At 43.8% G+C, this 17,734-nt stretch overlaps 1 protein-coding gene across 1 annotated transcript in view; it reads left to right on the forward strand.

Annotated features, from left to right (window-relative positions):
• The window catches only part of tdrd1 (tudor domain containing 1), a 90,737-nt gene extending 79,849 nt beyond the window's left edge, over window positions 1-10,888 (forward strand). The window contains exons 22-26 of the mRNA XM_064950951.1: window positions 990-1,157; window positions 1,493-1,822; window positions 2,481-2,555; window positions 2,665-2,705; window positions 10,329-10,888. Of these exons, the coding sequence (XP_064807023.1) occupies window positions 990-1,157; window positions 1,493-1,822; window positions 2,481-2,555; window positions 2,665-2,705; window positions 10,329-10,391 (677 nt within the window). The 3' untranslated portion in view covers window positions 10,392-10,888. The remainder of the gene's footprint in view (window positions 1-989; window positions 1,158-1,492; window positions 1,823-2,480; window positions 2,556-2,664; window positions 2,706-10,328) is intronic.
• Window positions 10,889-17,734: the final 6,846 nt, after the last annotated feature.

The raw sequence follows: 17,734 nt of genomic DNA on the forward strand, positions 1-17,734 counted from the left end.
CGATATATCGGTGAACATATCGAGAATCGTCCGATATTAGCTAAAAATGCCAACATCTGTATCGGCTGATGTCTAGTTTAATGCCAATTTTTAAAAACCGATGTTGAAGCTACCTTGCATACCTATTTAATATAGGTACATGACATAAGAACGCCACGTAAAATTTTGCGCTACATGTGCAACACAGCATTCCTAACGTAGCCCACAATGTCTGTTGTGTGGATCGAGCAGTCAACAAGTCATGCAGTCATTTGTAAGAGTAAGACAATTTCAGCGAGACAACTCAAAGGCGAAATCCATTAAAGCGAAGATAATGGAATTCATTGCCGTTGACAATCAACCGTTCTCTGTCGTGAATGATGTTGGCTTTTGCCGACTGGTCGAGCACCGTTACACACTACCAAGTGCGCTATTTTTCAGATTTTGCCCTACCGGAGTTACACAGTAATAGCGTCACTGCTATTAGCTTCACAACATACATACTATGGAACGCCGATTGGGTCTTTGCATGTTAAAAAAGATACAGTAGCACAGTCAAAGCTATGCAACCACCGGCCAGGAACGATGTGTTTACAATACCGCGTCTGCATCATTTGTTGGACTTCTGGGGTAGCAAGCTCGGTACCTAGCTAGCACCAATACAACCAGCCTGAAAACAATGGCCATTAGTGTGTGGAAGTACTGACCTGATTGTATGAAATGTGGACTACACATTCCTTTTGACTATAGCCACATGAACATGGATGAAATCGAATATGAATTAATTCTCTTTTTGTCCTTCAAAAGTTGTTCAAGTCAACTATTTTTGGATGAGCTGCATACGGTACAAAGGCAAACATATTGTGAGTTTTTTTATGGACAGTCATCTGTTGTCCATCAACTGTCAACGGTTGGCTCAATCCCTCATTTTTGTACACAATCTCAGTGGCGCTGTACATGTGGACCACATTCCTCTAGATGAGGAGAGCTATTGTTGTTTCACACCGCAGGTGATAAGAATTGGTACAGAGCCGTGTTCCTGGAGACCACAGAGACTGAGGCCAGTGTTATCTATGCTGACTATGGCAACTCCGAGAAGCTCCCCTTCGCCAGCATTCTGCCCATCCCCACAGAGTTCCTGGAGCTCCCTTTCCAGATTGCCCGCTGTGCCCTCACAGGTAAGAGGGGCCACACAAGGCAGAAGTCAACTGCACAGTCTGAAGTTAATGCCTAGCCCTGTAAGCTGTGATCTTGTCCCGTTGTGTCTGTCTGGGCCTGTATGAGCACTTTGAGATGTGATCTATGTCTGTGTGACTGGTCTGTCTAGTTTCTGTGGCACTCATTTTCTGTTGATAAAGAGGGATATGATCTATGACTTGTGTCTTCCTGTCAGCTGCCTGTGTGACTGATTCGTCTTGTTTCTGAGTCTTCATCCCTGTATTTAACAAGTGCTCTGAGATGATACCTGTCAGTCTGTGTCATGTCTGTCTGTTTGGCCCTGGCCCTGCTGTAGGTAAGGAGCATTTCCCGTCAGTGTGGCCCGTAGAGGTCCTGGAGCTTTTCAGTGCCCTGCTGAGTGACGGCGTGCTGGCCTCAGTCCAGGACTTTGATGGCAACTCCAACCTGTTGTCAGTCACCCTGCAAATAGAGCGAGGCGGGGGCCACCTCAACACTATGATCCTAGAGGGGCTGCAGAGCACACAAACTGGCAGCGCCAAGACCCGCAGACAGGAGCCAGGCCAGACCAAGACCCCCATCAACGCCACAGCTCCAGTCACGCTGGCCACAGCTCCAGTCACGCCGGCCACAGCTCCAGTCACGCCGGCCACAGCTCCAGTCACGCCGGCCACAGCTCCAGTCACGCCGGCCACAGCTCCAGTCACGCCGGCCACAGCTCCAGTCACGCCGGCCACAGCTCCAGTCACGCCGGCCACAGCTCCAGTCACGCCGGCCACAGCTCCAGTCACGCCGGCCAGCTCCAGTCGCCGGCCACAGCTCCAGTCACGCCGGCCACAGCTCCAGTCACGCCGGCCACAGCTCCAGTCACGCCGGCCACAGCTCCAGTCACGCCGGCCACAGCTCCAGTCACGCCGGCCACAGCTCCAGTCACGCCGGCCACAGCTCCAGTAACTGGTGTGTCAGTTCAGATATCCGTGTTCTTATGGTACTAATAGACAGTATCAAAGGGATATTGTAGTGTGTGGCAGGGAGCCTAGAGGTTAGAAAGGCCTATAACTGGACGGTTTCCAGTTCGAATCCCATGTGTGACAGGAAAATCTGGTGCTATTCTAGGTATCATAGATGGCATTTCCTGCTGTTGTGCTCTTCAGCAAGGCACTTAACCCCTATACTGCTCCAGGATCACCGCACTGTGGCGATGTCTTGGGCAATGTAACCATTTGTTTGTTTTTTGTATCTTGCTCATTGTGTTTGTAGTATCTTCTAATTAAATATTGCACATTAAGCCTTTTAGATGAGCTGTATATATAAATCTTGTGTATTTTCAGATTATGCTGCCACGACGAATACTGAACCCAAGGAACCACAGAGCCTAATTTGCTCAAAAAGTGTGAATGGTATGTCCAAATGACTCATCAGATACTGCTTACTTGCTCACTTTGACACATTATTGGCATACTTTACCTAGCTGTTGGTTAAGCACTGACTCCAGTATTTGTTCTCCAGATTATGCCTCTCCATGCTGCTGCCGGGACTTGGTGCAAAAGGTGAAACACATTTTTCTACTATTGCTACTAACATATTCAGGTGGCGGCACCAGGCCATGATTTGGTCACACAGTAATTGTTACTTTGTCACGCAGTAGAAAAATTACTTATAAAGTAATTCACAGTGCTAATGAGATGATATGATTCAAGTAAATAAATACATTGTTTAATCTGACACATCCAAAAAAGATTGTTGCTATATTTTACTCTCAAAATAGGGCTACAGAATTTGATTTATTTTGTTCAATGAAATCGAAGTTTATTGGCCGTGTACACAAATTTGCAGGTACATTGAAATGAGTGTTTCTAGAACCAACAGTGCAATAAACACAGTCTTCCCAAAAATTAAGAAATTAGGAAATATCAGAACGAGCAATGTCAGAGACCTTGACTTTTTCCACATTTTGTTATTATTCTAAAATTGATTAAATGGGGGGGGGGGGTGAAAATGACCATCTTACATGAAATTACCAGCTGTGGAATGGCACTACTGGCTGTGGAGGTGAGAGGTCACACAGTTGACAGTGCATGTCAAAGCAAAAACCTAGCCATAAGGTTATAGGAATTGTTCACAGAGCTACAAGACAGGATTGTGTCGTGGAACAGATCTGGGTAAGGGTACCAAGACATTTCTGCAGCATTGAAGGTCCCCAAGAACACACTGGCCTCCATTCTTACATGGAATAAGTTTGGAACCACCAAGTCTCTTCCTGCAAGAATTTCGCTTTGTCATTATGGGGTAGTGTGTGTGTGTGTGTGTGTGTAGATTGAGGCCTTTAAAAAAAATTTAAATCCATTTTAGAATAAGGCTGTAATGTAACAAAATGTGGAAAAGGGGAAGGGGTCTGAATACTTTCCAAATGCACTGTACAGTCGTGGCCAAAAGTGTTGAATGACACATTTATTTTCACAGTCTGCTGCCTCAGTATGTATGGTGGCAATTTGCATATACTCCCGAATGTTATGAAGATTACATTTACATTTAAGTCATTTAGCAGACGCTCTTATCCATAGCGACTTACAAATTGGTGAATTCACCTTCTGACATCCAGTGGAACAGCCACTTTACAATAGTGCATCTAAATCATTTAAGGGGGGGGGTGAGAAGGATTACTTATCCTATCCTAGGTATTCCTTGAAGAGGTGGGGTTTCAGGTGTCTCCGGAAGGTGGTGATTGACTCCGCTGTCCTGGCGTCGTGAGGGAGTTTGTTCCACCATTGGGGGGCCAGAGCAGCGAACAGTTTTGACTGGGCTGAGCGGGAACTGTACTTCCTCAGTGGTAGGGAGGCGAGCAGGCCAGAGGTGGATGAACGCAGTGCCCTTGTTTGGGTGTAGGGCCTGATCAGAGCCTGGAGGTACTGCGGTGCCGTTCCCCTCACAGCTCCGTAGGCAAGCACCATGGTCTTGTAGCGGATGCGAGCTTCAACTGGAAGCCAGTGGAGAGAGCGGAGGAGCGGGGTGACGTGAGAGAACTTGGGAAGGTTGAACACCAGACGGGCTGCGGCGTTCTGGATGAGTTGTAGGGGTTTAATGGCACAGGCAGGGAGCCCAGCCAACAGCGAGTTGCAGTAATCCAGACGGGAGATGACAAGTGCCTGGATTAGGACCTGCGCCGCTTCCTGTGTGAGGCAGGGTCGTACTCTGCGGATGTTGTAGAGCATGAACCTACAGGAACGGGCCACCGCCATGATGTTGGTTGAGAACGACAGGGTGTTGTCCAGGATCACGCCAAGGTTCTTAGCGCTCTGGGAGGAGGACACAATGGAGTTGTCAACCGTGATGGCGAGATCATGGAACGGGCAGTCCTTCCCCGGGAGAGGAAGAGCAGCTCCGTCTTGCCGAGGTTCAGCTTGAGGTGGTGATCCGTCATCCACACTGATATGTCTGCCAGACATGCAGAGATGCGATTCGCCACCTGGTCATCAGAAGGGGGAAAGGAGAAGATTAATTGTGTGTCGTCTGCATAGCAATGATAGGAGAGACCATGTGAGGTTATGACAGAGCCAAGTGACTTGGTGTATAGCGAGAATAGGAGAGGGCCTAGAACAGAGCCCTGGGGGACACCAGTGGTGAGAGCGCGTGGCGAGGAGACAGATTCTCGCCACGCCACCTGGTAGGAGCGACCTGTCAGGTAGGACGCAATCCAAGCGTGGGCCGCGCCGGAGATGCCCAACTCGGAGAGGGTGGAGAGGAGGATCTGATGGTTCACAGTATCGAAGGCAGCCGATAGGTCTAGAAGGATGAGAGCAGAGGAGAGAGAGTTAGCTTTAGCAGTGCGGAGCGCCTCCGTGATACAGAGAAGAGCAGTCTCAGTTGAATGACTAGTCTTGAAACCTGACTGATTTGGATCAAGAAGGTCATTCTGAGAGAGATAGCGGGAGAGCTGGCCAAGGACGGCACGTTCAAGAGTTTTGGAGAGAAAAGAAAGAAGGGATACTGGTCTGTAGTTGTTGACATCGGAGGGATCGAGTGTAGGTTTTTTCAGAAGGGGTGCAACTCTCGCTCTCTTGAAGACGGAAGGGACGTAGCCAGCGGTCAGGGATGAGTTGATGAGCGAGGTGAGGTAAGGGAGAAGGTCTCCGGAAATGGTCTGGAGAAGAGAGGAGGGGATAGGGTCAAGCGGGCAGGTTGTTGGGCGGCCGGCCGTCACAAGAATGCGAGATTTCATCTGGAGAGAGAGGGGAGAAAGAGGTCAGAGCACAGGGTAGGGCAGTGTGAGCAGAACCAGTGGTGTCTTTGACTTAGCAAACGAGGATCGGATGTCGTCGACCTTCTTTTCAAAATGGTTGACGAAGTCATCTGCAGAGAGGGAGGAGGATTCAGGAGGGAGGAGAAGGTGGCGAAGAGCTTCCTAGGGTTAGAGGCAGATGCTTGGAATTTAGAGTGGTAGAAAGTGGCTTTAGCAGCAGAGACAGAGGAGGAAAATGTAGAGAGGAGGGAGTGAAAGGATGCCAGGTCCGCAGGGAGGCGAGTTTTCCTCCATTTCCGCTCGGCTGCCCGGAGCTCTGTTCTGTGAGCTCGCAATGAGTCGTCGAGCCACGGAGCGGGAGGGGAGGACCGAGCCGGCCTGGAGGATAGGGGACATAGAGAGTCAAAGGATGCAGAAAGGGAAGAGAGGAGGGTTGAGGAGGCAGAATCAGGAGATAGGTTGGAGAAGGTATGAGCAGAGGGAAGAGATGATAGGATGGAAGAGGAGAGAGTAGCGGGGGAGAGAGAGCGAAGGTTGGGACGGCGCGATACCATCCGAGTAGGGGCAGTGTGGGAAGTGTTGGATGAGAGCGAGAGGGAAAAGGATACAAGGTAGTGGTCGGAGACTTGGAGGGGAGTTGCAATGAGGTTAGTGGAAGAACAGCATCTAGTAAAGATGAGGTCGAGCGTATTGCCTGCCTTGTGAGTAGGGGGGAAGGTGAGAGGGTGAGGTCAAAAGAGGAGAGGAGTGGAAAGAAGGAGGCAGAGAGGAATGAGTCAAAGGTAGACGTGGGGAGGTTAAAGTCGCCCAGGACTGTGAGAGGTGAGCCGTCCTCAGGAAAGGAGCTTATCAAGGCATCAAGCTCATTGATGAACTCTCCGAGGGAACCTGGAGGGCGATAAATGATAAGGATGTTAAGCTTGAAAGGGCTGGTAACTGTGACAGCATGGAATTCAAAGGAGGCGATAGACAGATGGGTAAGGGGAGAAAGAGAGAATGACCACTTGGGAGAGATGAGGATCCCGGTGCCACCACCCCGCTGACCAGAAGCTCTCGGGGTGTGCGAGAACACGTGGGCGGACGAAGAGAGAGCAGTAGGAGTAGCAGTGTTATCTGTGGTGATCCATGTTTCCGTCAGTGCCAAGAAGTCGAGGGACTGGAGGGAGGCATAGGCTGAGATGAACTCTGCCTTGTTGGCCGCAGATCGGCAGTTCCAGAGGCTACCGGAGACCTGGAACTCCACGTGGGTCGTGCGCGCTGGGACCACCAGATTAGGGTGGCGCGGCCACGCGGTGTGGAGCGTTTGTATGGTCTGTGCAGAGAGGAGAGAACAGGGATAGATAGACACATAGTTGACAGGCTACAGAAGAGGCTACGCTAATGCAAAGGAGATTGGAATGACAAGTGGACTACACGTCTCGAATGTTCAGAAAGTTAAGCTTACGTAGCAAGAATCTTATTTACTAAAATGATTGAAATGATACAGTACTGCTGGAGTAGGCTAGCTGGCAGTGGCTGCGATGTTGACACTACACTAATCAAGTCGTTCCGTCGAGTGAATAGTTTCTACAGTGCTGCTATTTGGGGCTAGCTAGCTAGCAGTGTAGATTGCGTTACGTTACGTTAAAAGAACGACAATAGCTGGCTAGCTAACCTAGAAAATTGCTCTAGACTACACAATTGTCTTAGAACAAAGACGGCTATGTAGCTAGCTAGCTACGATAAAACAAATCAAACCGTTGTACTGTAATAGTTTCTACAGTGCTGCTAGTCGGGGGCTAGCTGGCTAGCTAGCAGTGTTGATTGCGTTACGTTACGTTAAAAGAACGACAATAGCTGGCTAGCTAACCTAGAAAATCGCTCTAGACTACACAATTGTCTTAGATACAAAGACGGCTATGTAGCTAGCTAGCTACGATCAAACAAATCAAACCGTTGTACTGTAATAGTTTCTACAGTGCTGCTATTCGGGGGCTAGCTGGCTAGCTAGCAGTGTTGATTGCGTTACGTTACGTTAAAAGAACGACAATAGCTGGCTAGCTAACCTAGAAAATCGCTCTAGACTACACAATTGTCTTAGACGTTAGCTAGTTGCTTAGCTAGCTGCTGGGCAGATAGCAGTGTAGACTACGTTAGGACGACGAAATACGATAATTACGCAATTATCTTTGATACAAAGACGGCTATGTAGCTAGCTAAGAAATTGCTAAGATTAGACAAATCAAGCCGTTGTACTATAATGAAATGTAATGAAAATGTAATGAAAGGTTATACTACCTGCGGACCGAAGTGTAGATGCGACCGCTCGCTCCAACCCAGAACCTTTCACGCACAGTGAGGCGAAGATGAGTTGCAATTAATTGCAAAGTCCCTCTTTGCCATGCAAATGAACTGAATCCCAAATAAACATTTTCCCTGCATTTCAGCCCTGCCACAAAAGGACCAGCTGACATGTCAGTGATTCTCTCGTTAACACAGGTGTGAGTGTTGACGAGGACAAGGCTGGAGATCACTCTGTCATGCTGATTGAGTTCAAATAACAGACTGGATGCTTCAAAAGGAGGGTGGTGCTTGGAATCATTGTTCTTCCTCTGTCAACCATGGTTACCTGCAAGGAAACACATGCCGTCATCATTGCTTTGCACAAAAAGGGCTTCACAGGCAAGGATATTGCTGCCAGTAAGATTGCACCTAAATCGACCATTTATCGGATCATCAAGAACTTCAAGGAGAGCGGTTCAATTGTTGTGAAGAAGGCTTCGGGGCGCCCAAGAAAGTCCAGCAAGCTCAAGGACCGTCTCCTAAAGTTGATTCAGCTGCGGAATCGGGGCACCGCCAGTACAGTTCTTGCTCAGGAATGGCAGCAGGCAGGTGTGAGTGCATCTGCACGCACAGTGAGGCGAAGACTTTTGGAGGATGGCCTGGTGTCAAGAAGGGCAGCAAATAAGCCACTTCTCTCCAGGAAAAACATCAGGGACAGACTGATATTCTGCAAAAGGTACAGGGATTGGACTGCTGAGGACTGGGGTAAAGTCATTTTCTCTGAATCACCTTTCTGATTGTTTGGGGCATCCGGAAAAAAGCTTGTCCGGAGAAGACAAGGTGAGCGCGACCATCAGTCCTATGTCATGCCAACAGTAAAGCATCCTGAGACCATTCATGTGTGGGGTTGCTTCTCAGCCAAGGGAGTGGGCTCACTCACAATTTTGCCTAAGAACACAGCCACGAGAAAATAATTGTACCAACATATCCTCCGAGCGCATCTTCTCCCAACCATCCTTGTACAGTTTGGTGACGAACAATGCCTTTTCCAGCATGATGGAGAACCTTGCCATAAGGCAAAAGTGATAACTAAGTGGCTCGGGGAATAAAACATCAATATGTTGGGTTCATGGCCAGGGAACTCCCCAAACCTTAATCCCATTGAGAACTTGTGGTCAATCCTCAAGAGGTGGGTGGACAAACAAAAACCCACAAATTCTTACAAACTCCAAGCATTGATTATACAAGAATGGGCTGCCATCAGTCAGGATGTGGCCCAGAAGTTAATTGACAGCATGCCAGGGCGGATTGCAGAGGTCTTGAAAAGAAGGGTCAACACTGCAAATATTGACTCTTTGCATCAACTTCATGTAATTGTCAATTAAAAGCCTTTGACACTTATGAAATACTTGTATTTATACTTCAGTATTCCATAGTAACATCTGACAAAAATATCTAAAGACACTGAGGCAGCAGACTTTATGAAAATTAATATTTGTCATTCTCAAAACTTTTGGCCACGACTGTAATAGTGTAAGACAATATGACCAGTATATGAATAGAAAAGCTGTGTACAGCAGTAGTTGTATAGGATGAACCATGACTAGAATACAGTATATACATGTGAAGTGGGTAAAACAGAATGTAAACATGATTAAAGTGACCAATATTTAATAACGTTGTACATAGGGCAGTAGTCTCTAGGGGGAAGGGTAGTGTACCGAGTGGTAGCCGGGCTAGAACAGTGATTAAGGCTAGTGGTGACATTCAGTTTCTGTCTATCAGTCCCAGCTTTGATGCACCTGTACAGTAAAATGTATTTTTGTGCGCTGGCTATCCATTTATTTGGCCCTTGTTTCTGATTTGATTTGTTTCTGTGAAATCTCATTCATTGAACCTTATGCTCTTTTAACACTAGAACAGCCAACGTCTTTTGAACATGGGTCTTTTGAGCGTCATGTGATTTAACAATTGTAATATCGCTGCCATTTTTAGTCATGTCCCCCACCGTCCTTGACTTTTCCTAAATAAGTCTTTCACACACTTACGTTGTGAGAATTTCAATACCGCAGAGTTTGTGATAAGCAGTTTTACGAGGACACTCAACACCTGAACTATATCAAAACTAATTCCACACAAAAACATAATAAGTAGCATAAAGGCAAGATTAAATAGACAATATTCTGGTGGTTGACAATATTATCAATTGTGTCTGAACAATGCACCTTGTGTAATTGCCAAAAATTGAAGTCTTCATCGCAAAAAAAACTATTGGAAAGAGCAGATTCTATGGTTTCTGAAACACCTACGTTTGCCAAACAACTCAAGGGTTCTATTTTGATCACTTTTTTTGTAGAATAACCTCTCTTTCATGCGTTACACACATGAGCAGTCGTGGCAGCATATAGCCTAAGCACAGACTAGTTACATAATTTTAAATATGCTGTTCTTTTGAAATACATTGTTTTTTAAGACCTGCCTAAATGAAATGATGAGTTTCTTTGTGATGGTGTATAGTAAATTGATTTATTAGACTGTTAAAATAGACACGACAAGGGTGCGACATTGGCCTGGATTAGTATGCCTCACGGCCCGGCGGTTCTAGTGTTAAGGACCATCTTCTGCCCAAAGTGTAGAACCAACATGTTTTGAACCCCCTTCTCTTTCACAGATTGATCAACTGGAAGAGCACATTCTGTTCCTCATGGAGAAAATAGGTGGATTGTCAAAGTGACTGCCATACACGAGTACACAACTCTATGTTCTAGGAATATTCATGAATACATGTAGGTATTCAGTTTCAGTGATTTATGCTTTGCAGTTCAGTTGGGATGTTCCCTCAAGGGTTTTTGGTGGGTGAATGTTGCATCTTGGCTGTGAAAGGTATTTACATTATGGATATAATATGATGGAACAGCTCTCTTGATCAGGACTTAGTTTTAAACTTTGGTTTAAAATTGCTAATCTAATTGTTTTAGGTATTGTTTAACTGAAATGTAATCATATTTTACACTTTCATCATAAGCTATATCATAATTGTACTTTACAGAAGTATGCAATCTTAGAATTGTTATTGTTTTGTGACCATGTGGTCAGTGCATCAGTAATGTTAGGATGATTACATGATTATGTGCCTTCTCATTTAGTGTTCCACCATCTGTTGTAGAGGCATGGTTTCTCATTTACTTGTGTTAATTCAAGTTCAGTTTGGGATATGGAATGGCTTTGTTACATTAAATGAAAGCATTTACTTGAGCAGATTTTTTGATGGCTAACCAAACAGCACAGACTACATGCCGATGAGAAATGTGTTTTAGTGCTTGATCTAAGATAGGAAAATAAATATTGTTGTCTTATGTGTGAAATAGCTTCGCTAGATATTTGGGCCCTCATTTGCTCCATGTAGATCTCACTTTTTGTCAAATTATCAATGTTCATTTTATGAGTTGAAGACCTGTAAAGGAGAATGTTGCTATTTTTCAACCTAATCTGTATTTTTTATGTTAATGGCATGTTATAAAAGGGTGAAGACACTTTTTTTTGTGTGTGATTTTTACTTGTTTTTGAGAAACTTACCAGTCGTGATAGACTTCCTCATTGCTCGTGGTACAGTGTGCGGGCATCCAAAAAGCATATCCAAAAACACCCAAATATGTGCTTTTAGAAACACGCTCTCAGTATCGTGATGCAGGTCTTTAGATGTTGTACACATGCAATTGTGTCATTCCGAACTTCATACACAACGTTATATTCCATTTTGTGCAAGTCCAGCGGTTTCCCTCACCAGCTTGTGCTACTTCTCTGTGTAGCCTGCGCAGCAAAGAAGTAACGGTAAGTTTAAAAAAAATGTTTTACCTTTATTTTACTAGGCAAGTCAGTTAAGAACAAATTCTTATTTTTAATGACGGCCTAGGAACAATGGGTTAACTGCCTGTTCAGGGGCAGAACAACAGATTTGTACCTTGTCAGCTCGGAGTTTTGAACTTGCAACCTTTTGGTTACTAGTCCAAGACTCTAACCACTAGGCTACCCTGCCGCAAGTACATTCATTTTTTTGACACTTCTCAATATAAAAACTGACTTATACCCATAAGTTTAACAATGAAATCTTTTAATACAATTAGTAAGCTTTGGTTTTCAGATGTAAGAATGTCCATGTTTTGATTTAAAATCCTTGGTTTTAGTTTTTCTAAATCCACCCTGAATCTACTCTTCCTGTGGGATCAAGATTTTCCAGATGTTCTGCATCAAAACTAACCTAATCACACTACCTTGGAGTTTTGAAAAATGCAACTACAACTTTGAATGATCAGAATAAAATGTTCAGTTTTGAAATACACAATTCTAAGATTGAATCCCATCCGATTGACGAAATCCGATCAATAAAGTTAATAAAAAAAATAAAAAGAGCCTGGGATGTTGAAGCGTTGGGTAAAGTGGGGCAAAACACTTTCCCTGGCTGCCACAGTGGTTCGGTGGTTTGTGTCAAACTGAATTGCGCACCTTTTGATTTATGATGGGGAGGTGTCCAGTGGTAATTAAAATACATAACCAGGTGGTTTTACCCGTGGTTGTAAACAGGCTTTGTGAGATACTGATTTTGTGTGTGTGGGAGCGGGGCTGTAGTTATGTTAAGACTAAGTTGGCAGGAAATAGTTTTATTTGGGGGTTGTCTGTGATTGATATGTGTTGTAGCGTTAGGTAGAAACTTACGACCATATCTGTACCGTCTGATTTCTGTAGGAGAGTGTTAGACATTAAATATGTAACTTTGTTTTATTGCATTTGTGAGATCATTTAAGATAACTTTTCAATAATGCTGCCGACAACAGTTTTCAAGAAGTTCCATTGGTGATGGAAAAATGTATTCTGTTCAGGGACATACAGTACGTCATCACGTACAATCTTTCATATTGTGGTCAGAGACGCTTATGTTAGGAACTCAGTCCTGCCGGTGGTCAATTGATGGATGTTAAGGCTTACCATTGTCCCCTGAAAACAACAAGTGAACTTACACCCAACGGGGGGGTTGAGAGGAAATGATATCTGTTGGTTGTGGTTAGTTTTTTTAAATGGTCTTTTCACTCATGGTATACAGTAGATAACACCGTAAACCCAAGGCTAAATCTGCATAAACATTGTTAGTTCACTGTTACCTCAACATCAAAGTCGCGCTTCTCTAGACCCCATTCTATATTGTAGTTAGATGTAGGGTGGTTTGCATCGAGCTCTACTTAAAACTGCGATTTATGAAGGGGTTTGTCCTGAGGGGTTTATTAAAAAAGTGGTCACCTTGCATTGTATGTAAGCACTTTTTATGTAGGTTTTGTGTGTGTGCCGTTCGTTAGTTTAGGCACTCAAGGCTGAGAGGAAGGGGTTGTCCTGTCCTGTGATCAGACCAACCAGTTTGAAACCACCAACAAACTAGACAATAGGTTGTCTCTTGTATCCAAGTGTCTGTGTTGGAAGTGAGGGTTAAGACATGTCTTTGCTCCCCTTTCCAAAATGTTTTATAAATAGCCAGATACGTGACATTAACCATGTCCATTGTGGTTAATTTATATAGAACCAGAGAACAGGGGTGAATCAAACATGATTATGTTTACAAGTTGTTACGAATCTCTTTTGGCCCAACAATCTAGGGAGGGGAGGGGGGGGGGTTAGCGAGACCTGTAATATGACTCATGCAAATTATAATAGTGGAAGACTGAACGAAATAACCACAGACAATTAAATTACCGTCAAACACTCATGATTTATTTGAAAAAACACGGTAATGGGGGGAGCAGGATAAGGGGCTGAGCTCGATCCAAGGAAAGAAATAATAAGTATTCAAAAACACCCCTAAGCTAGACTAGCCTACTTCACCAACAGCTAACTAACCAAAAATACAGTGGGTGGTTCGCCCAGTTCTAACTAGTGTTTTTATACAAAGTATTCCTACGGGTAATGTATGCCCATGGGTGACTTATCTTGGTATGTGATAAGGTAATGGAAACAGGAGGAGGTGTGTCTTCTGATTAGCGACTGATTGGGGAATGATGATTGCCACCTGTGAGGAGGAGAGAAAATAAATACATACACAGGATACCTGTATCCGTAACACAAGTAAAGTGGGCTAACAAGAACGGAGCTTTTAACAGGAGAGAATGTCTTCAGCACAAGTATTTGTTGGTTTACCTGTAAAAATGAAATCAACCCAATTCCTATGATGGGTTGTAATGTATAGAAAGTACACTGTATAATAAGATGTTTAAACACTGATTCTGTCTGGCCATTTGTGTGCGTGTTGTCTGTGGTTGATCTCTGTTTATATCATATGAGGCTAGCTTTAGTGTAACTTAACATCTCACAGCGTGAAGTTATTGGTAATTTATTTTCAAAGTAGCTGTTTTACCAGTCAGAAGTTTGGGGACACCTCATTCCTTTATTTTGTTATTGTTTTCTACATTGTAGGATAATAGTAAAGACATCAAAACTATGAAATAACACATGTAGTAAAAACGTGTTGAACAAATCAAAATATTTGAGATTCTTGAAAGTAGACACCTTTTGCCTTGATGACAGCTTTGCACACTCTTGGAATTCTCTCAACCAGCTTTGAGGTAGTCGTCTGGAATGCATTTCAATTAACGGGTGTGCCTTTCCCACGTACTGTTTGTTTTCTGTGCGCATATAAGCAACAGTACAATCTCTATCGTACAGCATGTCACACAAACTCGTCACTTTTTTCTACCCAAACCATGCCAGCCCTCCTAGACTCCTGTCTCACCATGGCAGTTGGGATCACTGTCTAAGTTGGCTCTGTTTGGTGTTATCTGCGGTGAGGCAGAAATAGAGCTGCACCTCCTGGAATTTTGAGATATTTGACAAAGTGTCATAAACTGCAGAATATGTTCTTTCTGATACTATACTGAACAAAAATATAAACGCAACATGCAACAATTTACAGTTACAGTTCATATAAGAAAATTAGTCAATTGAAATAAATGCATTAGGCCCTAATCTATGGATTTCACATGACTGGGTATACAGATACCTTTAAAAAAGGTAGGGACGTGGATCAGAAAACCAGTCAGCATCTGGTGTGACCACCATTTCCCTGAGGCAGTGGAGACACTTTTTTTTTTACCTTTTAACTAGGCAAGTCCGTTAACTTGTTATGGCTGCAATCCCACTAACGGGATAAGTGTCATCAACAACCGCTGAATAGCATAGCGCTACATTCAATAAATATTACTACAAATATTTATATTCATGAAATCACAAGTGCAATATAGGAAAACACAGCTTAGCCTTTTGTTAACCTCTCTAGGGTACGTGGGATGCGAGCGTGCGTCCCATCTGGCCAACATCCAGTGAGATTGCAGAGCGCCAAATTCAGTTACAGAAATGCTCATTATAAAAATTCAGAAAACAAAACATATTTTACATAGGTTTAAAGATGAACTTCTTGTTAATCCAACCACAGCGTCATATTTATAAAATGCTTTTCGGCGAAAGCATACCTAGCACAGAACATACCGAGCCCAGAACATAGCCCAGTTGACAAATTATTACAAACAGTAACCAGCCAAGCAGAATCGTTACAAAACTCAGAAATAGAGAGAAAATTAGTCCCTTACCTTTGATCTTCATATGGTGGCAATCAGAAGACATTCATTTTCTCAATAAATGTTCCTTTTGTTCGATGAAGTCTGTTTATATCTAAAAACCTCCGTTTTGTTGGCACGTTTTCTTCAGTAATCCACAGGCTCAAACGCAGTCAATACAATCAGACAAAAAAATTGAAATTGTATCCGTAAAGTTCATAGAAACTTGTCAAACAATGTTTATATTCAATCCTCAGGTTGTTTTTTTAGCCTAAATGATCTATAATATTTCACCCGGACAAAAACATTGTCAATATAAAAGGTAAACAAGAAATGCACTTGCCATGAAAAAGCTCTGCGACACGGTAGGATCCACTCGTTCAGACTGGTCTTACTCCCTCATAAGAATACAAGCCTGAAACTATTTCTAAAGACTGTTGACATCTAGTGGAAGGGATAGGAACTGTTGACATCTAGTGGAAGGGATAGGAACTGCAAATAGAGTCCTAAGTCAATGGATACTGTAATGGCATTGAATAGAAAACTACAAAACCAAAGAAAAATCCTACTTCTTGAATGGATTTTTCTCATGTTTTCGCCTGCCAAATCAGTTCTGTTATACTCAGACAGTATTTTAACAGTTTTGGAAACATTAGAGTGTTTTCTATCCAAACTACTAATTATATGCATATCCTATCTTTTGGGCCTGAGTAGAAAGCTGTTTAACTTTTCATCCAAAATTCCAAATGCTGCCCCCTACCCTAGAGATGTTAACACCAAACGAAGCCTATGTAAACTTCCGACTTCAACTGTACATGTTATTCAATGATTGCACCCACACTGCTCACAAGTGTCTGCGTGGCCAATTGCTTCTATTTGTGGCACTCAACGCGCTGCAAGTCCGATTTAGGAGCATATACCCATGTGCCATCGCCTCAATGGTTTTTAGGAGCATATACCCACGTGGGTGATTGAAAGATGAACTTAGGTCCGCACTCCGGTCGTTGTAGTAATGCTGTAAATTTGGTTGCCAACCGCCATATAAAGTCAAATAAAAGCCATATACAGTCCAAATAAGAAAAAGGATGGAGGAGCGATGACAAATAACTTTGGTTTAGCGTTTTATCTTTGGATTAATTGTCGGGGTAGAGGACCTTGTGCATTTAAGGTAAAATAACAACCCAATGTTTACATCCCAGGACAAATTAGCTAGCAACAGCAAGCTAGCTAGCTAAATTGCCATAAATGTTTAATGATTTTTGACCTGTCCCTAAATTAATATAATTGGTTTAGAGTTTATTTTGATATTTCAACCTACGTGTCCTAATCGCTTCTGGTGTGGTTGAATAAAATAATGTGCGCACAATGGCGCACTCGGATGCATGCCCGTGTCCAGTTTGGTCAGGATGTTAGAAAGTACATTTACAAACGGGACCATATATTACCAGTATTAACTTTTCTCATTACAGTCCCTGTTTTACTGTCGTGAGTTACAGGTCGGTATCTTAATGGCTGGGCTCCCTGCCTGTGCCATTAAACCCCTACAACTCATCCAGAACGCCGCAGCCCGTCTGGTGTTCAACCTTCCCAAGTTCTCTCACGTCACCCCGCTCCTCCGCTCTCTCCACTGGCTTCCAGTTGAAGCTCGCATCCGCTACAAGACCATGGTGCTTGCCTACGGAGCTGTGAGGGGAACGGCACCGCAGTACCTCCAGGCTCTGATCAGGCCCTACACCCAAACAAGGGCACTGCGTTCATCCACCTCTGGCCTGCTCGCCTCCCTACCACTGAGGAAGTACAGTTCCCGCTCAGCCCAGTCAAAACTCTTCGCTGCTCTGGCCCCCCAATGGTGGAACAAACTCCCTCACGACGCCAGGACAGCGGAGTCAATCACCACCTTCCGGAGACACCTGAAACCCCACCTCTTTAAGGAATACCTAGGATAGGATAAAGTAATCCTTCTCACCCCCCCTTAAATGATATAGATGCACTATTGTAAAGTGGCTGTTCCACTGGATGTCAGAAGGTGAATTCACCAATTTGTAAGTCGCTCTGGATAAGAGCGTCTGCTAAATGACTTAAATGTAAATGTTAATGCATTTGAATCTAAATTACAATAAGCTTCTCAGTGTGTCGACCTCCAAAATCAATTTTGTTTCTGGTGTCCTTTGACAGATCTTTGGTCTTGGCCATAGTGGAGTTTGGAGGATGACTGTTTGAGGTTGTGGACAGGTGTCTTTCATACTGACAACAAGTTCAAACAGGTGCCATTAATACAGGAAACGAGTGGAGGACAGAGGAGCCTTTTAAAGAAGAAGTTACAGGTCTGTGAGATACAGAAATCTTGCTTGTTTGTAGGTGACCAAATACTTATTTTCCGCAAATACATTCATAAACAATCCTACAATGTGATTTTCTGGATTTTTTTTCTCATTTTGTCTGTCATAGTTGAAGTGTACCTATGATGAAAATTACAGGCCTCTCA

The sequence above is a fragment of the Oncorhynchus masou genome, chromosome 31 (genome assembly GCF_036934945.1).
Source record: "Oncorhynchus masou masou isolate Uvic2021 chromosome 31, UVic_Omas_1.1, whole genome shotgun sequence".
In the NCBI taxonomy this organism is placed as follows: domain Eukaryota; kingdom Metazoa; phylum Chordata; class Actinopteri; order Salmoniformes; family Salmonidae; genus Oncorhynchus; species Oncorhynchus masou.